Source organism: Oryx dammah, unplaced genomic scaffold, assembly GCF_014754425.2.
Source record: "Oryx dammah isolate SB20612 unplaced genomic scaffold, SCBI_Odam_1.1 HiC_scaffold_2, whole genome shotgun sequence".
NCBI lineage: Eukaryota > Metazoa > Chordata > Mammalia > Artiodactyla > Bovidae > Oryx > Oryx dammah.
The window spans coordinates 163,347,367-163,359,997 of NW_024070186.1; the positions used below are offsets into that span (position 1 = coordinate 163,347,367).

Consider the following 12,631-nt stretch of genomic DNA (forward strand, 5'->3'; position numbering starts at 1 on the left):
TTACCTTGTGCCAAGATAGGACCTTGGGGGGGGTTAAGGTCAAAAGGGATGATTCCAGAGCTTGAGATGTTAGAGGCAAAATCATTTCTCGTAGGATATGCTTGAGGGTGACTCTGGTTATATAAAGATAAATCTTTCTGAGCATCAGTGGGGTCAAAGGACCTTGTAGCCAAGCTTGCTGCAGAGGAAAAGCAGAATCTTCTGCAGGCTTTGTTTGCCTTCAGGTTTGCAGCAAGTCGCAACACAGAGAGTGGGTGGGGTGTGGAGGCTTCCCAAAGTAGACCTCTCCACCCACTTGTTCATTAGGAGAAATCACCACTTAGCCGTTTTTGTCTCTGCTGCCTACGGTCCCTTGTCCCACGCGCTTACATTCTGTCCTGTGCACTGGAAACAAGATTCCCACCCTCTCAAGTGCTAAACTTTGCACTCTCCTTCAGCACCACCTCCTGGAACTGATCATTTCAGGAAACCTCCTCTGGATGCTTAAGGTATTCGCTTGCTCTGGGTCTTTTTCAACTGGGGGCTCTGCCTGGTGTGTCTGGGGACACTCCTGACTCAATGTCAGTTGGCTGCTCTGATAGGACAGTCTCTCCATGTAGATGTGCTCAATCGCATCCAACTCTTTGAGACCCCCATGGACTGTAGCCTGCCAGGCTCCTCCATCAATGGGATTTTCCAGGCAAGAACAGTAGGGTGAGTTGCCATTTCCTTCTCCAGGGGATCTTCCCGACCCAGGAATCGAACCTGCATCTCCTGCACTGGCAGGTGGATTCCCTACCACTGAGCCAAGAGGGAAGTCGGGGGCGGGACTTACTTCTCCCACCCTCTAGTAAATAGGGACTAGAAATCTAGGAAATTCCCATTATAAAATTAGGTAGCTGGTCTCTAGGATAGATTCCTAGAAGAGGAAGTCTTGCAGCCGAATTGACAAAGAATAATGCTTTGGAGAAGTGCTTGCTAAGTTTAGGTATTGCAAACAATGACAAATAAGATGATGATGATGGCCATGATGATTCTGTAAGCAGCATTTCTGCCACTACTGGTATAGTATGCTGATGGAAAGAATACTTCCTGCCTTTTTAATTCAACAGACCTTTCTGAAAACACTACCCCTCGTTCTTTATTACAGAGACAGGAGTATAGTTCTTGCAACTTCAGTTCCTTCTTCTGTAAATTCGAGCTGTAAAACCTACTTTACAGGGTTTTGTGAGGAGATAGATAGGGTAAATAAGGATTGGAAGATAGATAGATAGAAATAGGTTTATATAGATACAGAGGTCTATTGCACTGGCCATAAGCAATCTCATTACAAGTGTTAACCATAGTCAGTTTCCAAAAAATAGTAAAAGAACTCGATCCGACCTTTTGTGAGATTCAGCTGTTGAGGAATTTAGTTGACAAGGACTAATGTGAAAGTTTGTGTTTGTTTGATTCATTAGCAAGGTTAAATAAAATGTGTGTACAGAGGACCAGGGCAGAAAGGTGATGTCTACACATTTTCATATGAATGTCATGTCATTTGAAAAAAATTCTCAAAAACAATTGCATCTGAAGCTAGTCAGTCCATGAATGTATTGATATTGTTGGTCTTGTTTGTGTAAGTTTTGGCAAAATAGAGGAAGACCTCTTTCAGCAGCTGGTTGGGGACTGAGTAGAAAAATAAGTCATAATTATAGTCACTAGTTTGTATGAGTGGTTATTAGATGGTAAGCACCAACCTCAGAACTTACAGGTACTGTGTTTAACAACTTATTTAGGAAGGCCAAATGAGCATCATTCTCTCTTTGAATGAGGCTTCCCTGGTGGTTCAGACAGTAAAGAATCTGCCTGCAATGCAGGATACCTCAATTTGGTCCCTAAGATGGGAAGATTCCCTGGAAAAGGGAATGGCCACCCACTCCACTACTGTTACCTGGACAATCCCATGGACAGAGAAGCCTGGCGGGCTACAGTCCATGGAATCGCAAAGAGTGGGACATGCCTGAGCAATTTAGCATTTATTCTTTCATCTCTTTGAATGAAACTGAATTTTTTATAACTCCATCAACATTTAATAGCAGCCATAGAAGAGTGAGGGAGAACCAGAACTTCACACCCAAGAAGAGAGATTCCAAAAGGTGGATTCCGCCCTCCGCACTACACCACACACCCTCATATGAGCCAGAAAGTTATTTTTTTTAAAAAAGAGTGAAAGTGTTAGTCACTCAGTCCTGTCTGATTCTTTGTGGGCCATGGCTAGCCAGGCTCCTCTGTCCATGGGATTTCCCAGGCAAGAATACTGGAGTGGGTAGCCATTCCCTTCTCCAGGGGATCTTCCTGACCCAGGGATCAGACCTAAGTCTCTTGCCTTGCAGGCGGATTTTTACCATCTGAGCCCCCAGGGAAGCCCGATATGGTCCAGAAGAAGTACCCAACCCCTCCATCAGAGCCATTATTTCCGGTGGCCTTGAATGAGCAGGCTGCAACCCTTGTGTCATTGGGGAAAGGGATACCAGCAATCCAATCAGTATGACCTTGATTAAGCTTCTCCCATGTGAAAGGCATGCTGCTCTATGGCTCAGGGAACTCAGAAATGAGAAAGGTATTTGGCTGGGTCTACTGCAGGGAGTCTGTGGGGGTGAAGAGGTTAGTGATTCCAACTTGTGTCTCTCACTGTTCATCATTTCCAAGCATCCCCTTAATAGGCCGTGTGTATTGTTGATTTTGGGGGTTCTGATGCCCTTGCTAAGAAGCACTTTACACTCATTTTTTCAGTGGTTCCTGGATCCACCCATTCATCTGATTCCATAATGACATTTTCAGCAGACTGCAGCTAAATGAGAAAATTAAGGGCAATTTAGTGAAATTTTTAATAGACCTAAATTTAATCCATTTGAAAGGCTGTCCTTTATTTTGAGGATCTGTCCTTCTTACTTTTGGGTACAAAATGCCCTTTCCTTTATGAGATGATGATGAGAGCAGATGGTGTATGTGAGTTTGTATGTGTGTGTGTGTGTGTGTGTTTGTGCCTGTGTACAAATATACTAACTTGAACCAAAAAAAAAAAAAAAAATTCATCCATTAATTTCATGCAACCCCCTTCATTGTTTTCAAACTTTTATTGCGATAAAAGTTATTATGTGAATTAGGGAGGAAAAAAAATCTGAGAATCATTGCAGTTCTGTGAGGGGGCTATTATTAGCCCCCTATTAAAGATAGGCGGCTTCCCTGGTGGCTCAGATGGTAAAGAATCTGCCTGCAATGTGGGAGACCCAGAGTCAACCCCTTGTGTCAGGAAGATCCCCTGGAGGAGGGAATAGCAACCCACTCCAGTATTCTTGCCTGGAGAAACCCATGAACAGAGGAGACTGGCAGGCTACATTGCATGGAGTTGCAAAATAGTCAGGCAAGACTGAGCAACTAACAGTTTTACAGAGAAAAGAACTGAGCCGTAGAGTGGTTACTTTGCATGCTCTTTGTACAGACTCTGCAAGTAGCACATCTTGAATACAGACCCAGCTTGTATGTTTCTGGGAGCTGGAATACTGTTAATACGTCTACCATGGGCATCTCCGCACTTCTATGGCAGTAAACTCCCTAGTCTTCCCTTGGCCAGGACAGGGTCAGATAGGGTCATGCCCTATAGATAGGTCATGCCCTATCCGAGCCCTGGGACTCTCCAGGTCTTTCTCTGGGTTGCAGGCTGAAATCCAGGACAGTTTACAGAGACTCTTGATGCAGTAGAGGCAGAGGAAGAAGCTCTGGTGGCTGGCACAGAACAGATCAACACAGTGGGGAAGGCTTGTCCATTGCTGCAGGCTTGCCCTCTGAGGACACCAGCTAGCAGCCAGGGAGGCAACTACACAGTGAGAGGAAGGGGGCCTGCAGGGAAGAGGCGTTTGAGCAGAACAGAAAACAAGCAGCTCATTCCGCACATCATAAAGATCTCCCTGAACTGTATGTTGAGCCTGGTACCAAGACAAACCATCTCTCGCCCTAGGAAGTGGGGGATTGCAAATCAGTCCCTCCTGGGGTTACAAACTGATTCTGCCCTTACAGTCTAGAGCAGCATTGTCTGACTTCCTCTTCACTGGTCTGTTTCTCAGCAGCACTGGCCCTTGAGGAGGTGGTGGGGCTGGTGCTTTTATTTTCATTTTTGTCTGGGTCAGCTGCAGACCTGGTTGCTAAGAAGCGAGGTAGTAAACAGAGGTGAGGTTCTAAGTTGCTGGAACCCTGTATGGCTCCCAAGATACGTGTGCTTCTCATTTTTGTTGTGGCCGTGTATACCTAGGCGACCCACTCCAGTATTCTTGCCTGGAGAACCCCATGGACATAGGAGCCTGGTGAGCTACAGTCCAGAGTCTTGCAAAGAGTCAGACATGACTGAAGCGACTTAGCCTATTTATCTATTCTTGATTGGTAGTGTGTTTAGGCAGGCTTTCGTGGCCTAGCCAGGGAAATTTACCACCATTCAGAAAAGTATTCCTTAGGAGCATGTAACCCGAGTTCCTCATTGTGGCAACAAAGATAACAGAAGCAGTGTTACTAGTTACACCATGCGAGCGTAGTCGCTCGGTCGTGTCCGACTCTTTGTGCCCCTTTGGACTGTAGCCCGTCGGGCTCTGTCTATGGGAATTTTCCAGGCAAGATACTGGAGGCGGTGGCCATTTTCTTCCTCCAGGGAATCTTCCTGTCCCAGGGATCTGACCTGCATTTTCCCAACCCGTGTCTCCTGCATTGCAGGCAGATTCTTTACCCATTGAGCCATCAGTGTAGCAGTAGAATTTTTTTTTTCATCTTATTATAGAAGTCCTGCCTAAATCCATTCTTGTGAAAATTCAAACAGAAACATCCACAGAGAGTAACATTTGGAAGTCCCCCACCTCCCTTTTCTACCTCATTACCCCTTGTACCTTTTCGGATCCTTTTGTATGCATTTCACATGTGTGTATACATGTGTATTTATAGCCAGACATCCACAGATGCCTATGTGTATGCCTCTATGTACACCTGTGCGCACACACACATATACACGCATAAAGAGATGGTGGGGCTTTTGTTGCTGTCTGGTTAGTTTGGTTTTCACATATGAAATTTTAAAAAATATTTATTTATTAATTTGGAGAGGGGCATGACAACCCACTCCAGTATTCTTGCCTGGAGAATCCCATGGGCAGAGGAGCCTGGCAGGCTACAGTCCATGGGGTCGCATGGAGTAGGACTCTACCGAAATGACTTAGCGCATTTATTTATTATTTGACTGTGTCAGGTCTCAGTTGCATCATGTGGGATCTTTCTTCTCTTCTTTTTTTTAACATGAAAATTTCTGCCTTATTATCATTTTTGGTGACTTTACTTAACGAATAGTTGGTATCCATCTTGTCTTTCTGAATAAGTACAAAGACCTTAAAGCTGTTTAAGTCCACATTGCTTTGCAGTATTCACTGGACAGAAATGAACACCTACAAAATTTCTATTTGTCTTTAAAATGAGCATTATATTCATGACCATGATTAAAATGACTTTGAGTTTGGTTTTTTCATCTGAGGTATTTACATGTATATCAACATCTATCTACCTACCTACCTATCTACCTACTTAATGTTTTCTAGGTACTTTTAATGAGATGTGTTGTGTCAGGAAAATGAACTTGGACTTCCGAATTTCTTACGTTTGATGACTTGAAGTTTACTTTCATGCAGGACCTTTCACTGTAGCGCACAGTCTCTCTAGCTGTGGTTCTGGGGCTCAGTAGTTGCAGGGCGACGGCTGAGCTGCTCTGAAGCACATGATGGACAGGGAAGCCTGGCGTAATAGCATCCGTGGGATCACAATGAGTTGGGCATGACTGAGTGACTGAACAAAAACAACAGTGTGGAGCTTAGTTCCCTAGCCAGGGATCGAACGTGTGTCCCCTGCCTCGGAAGGTGCATTCTTCACCACTGGACCACCAGGGAAGTCCCTTCATTTGTGAAATTAATCATCTATGCCGTGAAACTTCTTAAAGATCTTTCTTAGAAATCTTTCCAAGGAGAGACACCTAGCTGTCCCTCGTTCTTTCTAACAGCTTTTTTGTATGTGTGTGTCACACTCCACTAAACTGCTCTCCCATTGCTTCTGTCCATTTGCTTTTACAAGCAATGCTGGAAAAAAATGATCCCACTATGTGTATCTCTGTGCCCATCTCAGCAATTTCTTACAGGACCCATATGTAGAGCTCGAATAATTAGGTTGAAGGATAAGTATATTTGAAATGTTGAGAGTGAATGTTGCCTGTCATCTCCGGTATTGTACCAATTTTAACTCTCATCACCTGTGCTGAAGACGTCCCATTTCTCCACAGAGATCTCATTTCTAGGTAGTAGGCATTTTATTTTAAACTAGCTGATTTTATTTATTAATTGATGTCCATCTTATGGACAAAGGATCATAGTTAACTCTTCTAAACAGCCAGTATAATTTTGAAAAGAGCTTATGTGATGGGAGCTAGTTATGAACTGAGCATGCTTGTACTTGTATTTCTGCTCTTTTAAACTTGAGCTCATTGACACCGCACACCCAGGCTGGGAAGCTCGTGGAGTTTGAGGGTCCTTGACTCAGAAGTGGACTCTGATCTCCAGCCTCAATCCTGTCATTACATGCAAAGCAATTGTGTCTGAATGGTTGGAATCCAATCTGTCTGAGACACAGCCCTTTACTCTGAAAGAATGCCGTGCTCATCATCTGAGCCCTGCTGAACCCCAGTTCTCCAACTCTGCACCACGGAGTGGGGACACCTTTTCCAAAAGAGCTGTCTGGGAAGTAGGGCTTCACCAGGGTAGCCCTGAGGGACCATCAGGGGCTGAGACCTCATTCTAGAGGCCAAGAAGCCAGCTTAATATAGAGAGAGCTAAAAAGTAAATAAAACTCAGAATCTGTGTGTTTCTTGAAAAGAAAGAGATAGCTAGAGGTCATTTGCTCCAAATTGCTGTTGTGTTCATCCATCCATCCATCCATCCATCTATCTACTCATACATCCATCCACCCATCCCCTAATGCAGTATTTTCTGAGTCCCTACGATATATCAGACACTGTATTAAACCTTGCACTTCAAATGGACAACATTGCAGGTGGGAATCTTCCCCACTTTTATGCACTGATAGGGTCAAACTCTCCCAACACCCCTCTCGGTGGACTGACCCATGAGAACTCCAAAACTGATATATTAGGCAAACCTGGGGCTTGGCAATCAGAGTGGATAGGGTGAGGATGCAAGGTTTTTCTTTTTAACTTCGTATTGTACGTTGGAGTATACTCGATTAACAATGTTCTGTTAGTTTCAAGTGTACAGCAAAGTGATTCAGTTATACATGTATCTGTTCTTTTTCAAATTCTTTTCCCTTTTGGGTTGTTGCAGAATATTGAGCAGAGTACCCTGTGCTGTATAGGAGGTTCTTGTCAGTTATCCATTTTAAACATAGCAGTGTGTACCTGTCAAGCTGAAACTGCATTTGCAGAGTGAGCACCAATTTATACAGTATTTACTGCCACCTGCCCAAACTTCCTTATCTTTGGTGTCCCTGACGCCGTGATCCTGTTCTTTTATTTCTTTGCAGAGCACTCGTCACCTTCTGTATTCTGTACAATCGACTTACTCTAATCTTTGTTCTGTGCTTGATGACACTCCCACCAGAATGTAAACCGTGCAATGTCAGGGATCTTTGCCTTCTCCCACTAATGCAGCCTTAAGGACTAGATCAGTGCCTGAGTGTAATCAACACCCACTAAATAGTGTTCAAATGTTTGCACAAGTAGGTGACTTAACATGCTTGTGATAGAGATAATAACAACCAGTTCCCTACAGAGACTTCACTCTCACTCTCCTGAAGATTGTTGTTGCCATATCAAAATTTGGAAGTGAGAATAAAATACTTCTCAGTCACTTCTTGCCTAGCCTTCGAACGGAAAATTGCATTTAAGATCAAGAAGGCCTTCCTTCTGTCTAACTGAAGTGTTGTGTTTTGTTTTTTTTTTTTTTGCTCTGAGACAGGGCAACTTCCATAGAAAATCTTTCTTTAGCTGAATACCTGCTTTTTGACAGTCTTAGAAAGTTAGAATAAGAGATTATGAAAGAGAGTAAAGGAAAAAAAATGTTTCCTTTATTATTCTGAAGAGATGGCAAATTTGAGTGAAGTAAAAAGTTCCAACACTGTTGTGTGGGTCAAGTTCCATCTGAAGACAGCATTATTCATTATTTTTCTGCACACTCTCTACTTCCTACGGGTAAGCATTCCATGATGGCTCCTTGTAGTTGAGAAAGCAGGAGAGCGGCCCTTGAATGTGACTCAGAATATACACCCAAATGACACTGACTGCCCGGGCATTCTTTGTAGGGAGAGAGAAGAGTATTTTCTTTCCCCCGCGGCTCCCATTTATTCATGTATAATAGAAGAATCATTTGGGAGCTAGTAGCATTGATGTGGCTCTCTCTCAGTCTCTGTTGAGATGGAATTCAAATTCAGCATCCCCAGACACTGCTTAAAAGGCTAGCAGAGTTTTTTTTCCACTGAGCCATAGTTGCAGCTGGGGAGTTACCATTTGATTTGGGGTCACCTGATGCTGTGTGTGTTTCTCAGTCACTGCAAAATCTTTCCTGCCCTGTCCTGTATCCGTGTTGATGGGCTGTGTACTTGTCTGTGTGCAGAGTCAGGTCTGCATGAATTTGTCTGCATGCACTTGTGCAGGGATGTTCTGACTTGGTTATCCAGGGAATGCAGCCTGGCCCCGATTCATCTTGAAATGTGTTTATGTGGTCTGGATTCTACGGTTTCTCTTTGCTGGCTTCCAGTTCGCCCGGCTGCGAGACCTAAGTCTAAGGGGGAAAGTGGGAGCCGTTATTGCAAAAAGGGTCTATAGGAATCCAATCACCACCGAGAGTTTTCAACTTTCGGGAGAAAAACGGATGGGCAAACCAGTGTTGGCTGAGTGCAGCTGAGATCAGTTATTGGTTCCTTACATAATGTATTTGTTTTTCATTAAACCATTCAGATAAGGTCTTATTAAAGTGCCATGTATTATTTATCGTGTTTCTTATGAAAATGAGCTGAGGGGGAAATTCTGTTCTCTTCTTGGGGCCTTTGCAGGTTTTCCCAGTGGCAGCAAGGAATTAAAAAAAAAAAATGAAGACAGGCAGGACCAAACCCTGTCAGTACAGCAGATTGCTTAAGGCAAAAGGAGAGAATGGGAAGGCGATGGGAAGGATGGGATAGGCAGAATCTTTGACCTTTCATTCCAGATTGTGTTTTGTGGGATGGTTTTCCCTTTGATTTTGCGAATTGCAAAATTTTACCAAAAAAAAAAAAAAAATAAGACAGGCAGAGAGTAAGAAAAGACAGTAAAAAAAAAAAAAATTGAATCAGTTTATTTGTAAATCAGACCTTGTCTGAGGAACTGAGACAAAGTATAGCAAGGATTTTTCAAACAATCACTGCACCACCCCATCCCCACCCCCTCTCCCAAGAAAGCAGTGTAAGATACCAGTCTCTTCTCCCTTAATCCTTCAGACAAACTTCTGTTAAGGGTTTAGCATCCTACGGTGCCCCCTCTAAACTGAGGGGGATGTGAGAGTCCCAGGGTGTTGGAGAAACTGGTTTTGCAAGGTGAAGGATAAAAAGAAAACAGCCAGGTCGGGGCCTAGTGTTTGGCCGAGTGAAGACTTGGTTACTGATGGTGTCTCAAAACAGAACAACAACAAAAAATGGAGCTGTGGCGTAATTAATTGCCTTTTCTTCAGAAAGCATTTTGATTAGCGTGCAGAGTGAGTTGTGCCTGGTGAAGCTGATGCCTGGGAAACTCATTTGGCCGAACGTCCCCATGAGCCTCCCAGAAAGGTCAGTGGGGTTGCCCCTGGTGGCAAGAGCCCTGCCCTGTCCTTCAGGGCGATGGCACCCACCACCCCGCAAGGCTTCTTGCAAGGAACCCAGCAATCAAAAGAGATGCTGTTCAGACAGCCTCTTGCTCTGAAAAAGAAAATCCCAATCGCTGGGTCCAAATCTATATCACAAAATAGGGCTACTATTTCTGATCGTTTTCCTGCAGCCCAGAACGTGCTTCCCCTCCTCCCCGCCCCCAATCCCGCCCCCACCGCATGGGGGACCAAGGACTCCTTAGAGTCTTAATATTTTCTTTTGATTTGCAGATCACATCCTATTTTATTGCATAAAGACTAACGAAATCTACTAATGAATAATTATTACTTCATAAAATAGAGGAAAGGGGGGGAGTCCCTTTGCAAGAGTGGAATGCTAATGCTGGCCGAGGAGGGCTGGCCAGGCAGGAAAATAAAATAAATAAACCCTGATGGGGGTTACTCGGGGCTGCAGCCCAGAGTCGTCGCTGATCAAATCCGGACTTGCCCACCCCGCGCGTTTTTTAATTTGAGAAGAGCGGGGATCCTAGGCAGAGTGAAGCCCCCTTGAATTGGCCGTAGGGCTGGAGGTGGTCTTCGAACAGGGGCTTGATTTTCCACGCCAGCCCCTAGCCCCATCCAGGGCGGTTTCTCCCATCTCCAGTCTCGGGCTGGGTGGTGTGCGCCCCGCTGCTGGCTCAGCCAAGGGGAGGCGCAGAGCAAAAAGCGGCGCCCCGAAGCCCCGGGGGGGGGGGGGTGCAGCGCCACCTGGGCCGCCCTGCCCGGGGTGCGGGGACTCCCACCAACCTCCCTGCCTCGAGCGCCCGCAACAGCCCCCAGCTCCCCCTGGCCGCCCCCTCCCGCCCCCCAGCCCCTAGGCGTCCTCCCAGCACTCCCACGAGGGGGAATCCCATTTCTGTGTTTATTTGCCCAACCGAGCCGGGCAAACACCCCGCCGCCACCCCTCATCTGGACTCTGGGTCCCAGCTCCCATCGCACGAATTGTCCAGCCTGCCTGGATGCTGGCGGTGTGGGGCGCTCGATCGCTTCCTCGCCCGCCCCGCGGAAATTTTTAGCAGACACAATTTGAATTTTGGTGAGTCGTTAAGGAAAAAAAAAAAAAAAAAACGGAAGGGGAAGAAAAAAAAAAAAAAAATCCTGCCCCTGGACCCATTTGACAAATGAGGAGACGCGGCTTCAGCATCAGCGGCTTGAGCCTCGGTGTGAGTCTAAATCTCTCCCTCCCTCTCTCTCTTTTTCTCTCTCTCCCCTCCCTCTCTCTCACCCAGCTCTATCCTCCCCCCCCCCACCCCAAGGCCCCCCGCCACTGCTCAGCATCTCCCGGAGGGCCTCCGCCCCCCTCTACCTTCCATAGAAGTTGACTTTGCTGGTTTTCCCATCTTCGCGGGGGCGGGGGGCCAGGAGACACCCTCCACTTTGAGGGGCCTCAGAAAGCAGGCCCAACAACCAGAAAAAAAAAAAAAAAGCTACAGCCACGAAAGGAACAAAATAGTTGCCCGGCCCTCTCAAGTGTCTTAGTTGGAGGCAGAGATGAACGCCACCGGGATCTAGCAGAACCTACGGGAAGGAAAGCGAGGGAGGAGGGACCGACCGACGCGCGGGGTGCGGCGGGGGGGAGGGAGAGAGAGAGAGAGAGAGAGAGAAGGGAGACAGGCGCCGGGTTTTGACTTAGATAATCAGCAAAATTTAAAAAAAAAAAAAAAATTGTAGCGGCCAGGCAAAGAGCAGCGGCGATTGCATGCGAGCGTGCCCACTCGTGCTCGGCGGGCGCCAGTATGCAGCATCCTCTGACGGGGGCCACCTGCGTGGCGCTCCCCAACGTGGGCATGTGTCCCCAGCTCTCGTGTGCCTTGACTTTTATGTACTTACAGCAGGTAAGGCGCGCGTTTCTTCCCTCGGTGGCTGCTTCCCCGGGGCTCGGCGGCGGCGGCGGCGGCGGCGGCGGCGGCGGCGGCCTGGGTACCCGAGTCGTTGGGAAGCGCTCTGGTACCTTGGATGGGTTTGGGGAAAGGGGAATGCTTGCGTGTGGACTGGAGGGGTGGGAATCGGAGCCCCTAGTTCTCCGTGGAGCCCGGACACCCCGCGCCTGGCTGTGTTTGCTGCTCTCTGGGTACTTTGAACGCCTGATTCTGAACCTGGGTATCGGGAGTTTAAAATTGCAAACTGCATTTATTTTTTTTTTTTTAATCACTCGCATTCTTTCTCGTGTCCGTGCGTCCGGTGGCAATATGAGCCTAAGACCTCTTTGATGCTAAGAGTTTGGGTCTTTGCGGAGGCATTTGGATGTCTGGAGTTTTCATTCAGCCGCTTTAATAAGGAGTGCAAAAAACATGTATGTCGGTGGGTAGGTGCTGAGTATTTTTGTTTTCTTAAGTTTGTCTGGGTTGTGCTATGTTCTGCCCGCTGGGGACCCGAGCCCTCGGCTTTCTGGAGCGTGTCAGCCCTGGAACCTGCGTGTAAACTCACAGGGGATGCTGTGATGAAGGCTAGTGGTTTAGGATGCAGTCTTTGTTGGCATGGAAAAAGGCTCCCCCCGCACCCCCCAGGCTCCCTTAACGGTCTTGTTGATGGGTTCTGCGTTTTATTTTCCATTCTGTGTCTATTTCAGAATCTTTCACTCTCTTGTCTTTCTCTGGGTGTTTCCCTCTGACTTTTTTTTTTTTTTTTTCCCCTTTTTTTACTAGTAGAGTGACCGCTTAACTTGGTTCCAAGGCTTGGGAAACAGGCTCAGTATCGCCTTGTGG

The 12,631-nt window shown here is 46.4% G+C and overlaps 1 protein-coding gene across 15 annotated transcripts in view; it reads left to right on the forward strand.

Annotated features, from left to right (window-relative positions):
• Positions 1–12,631, forward strand: part of RBFOX1 (RNA binding fox-1 homolog 1) — a 1,681,944-nt gene that overhangs the window by 1,237,036 nt on the left and 432,277 nt on the right. For 3 of the 15 annotated variants that reach the window (XM_040256515.1, XM_040256464.1, XM_040256411.1), the window contains exon 1: positions 4,725–11,761. The exons of the other annotated variants lie outside the window; for them this stretch is intronic. In XM_040256515.1, the coding sequence (XP_040112449.1) occupies positions 11,663–11,761 (99 nt within the window). In that variant the 5' untranslated portion in view covers positions 4,725–11,662. Of the gene's footprint in view, positions 1–4,724; positions 11,762–12,631 lie in introns of those variants that run through there. 15 annotated transcript variants of the gene reach the window in all.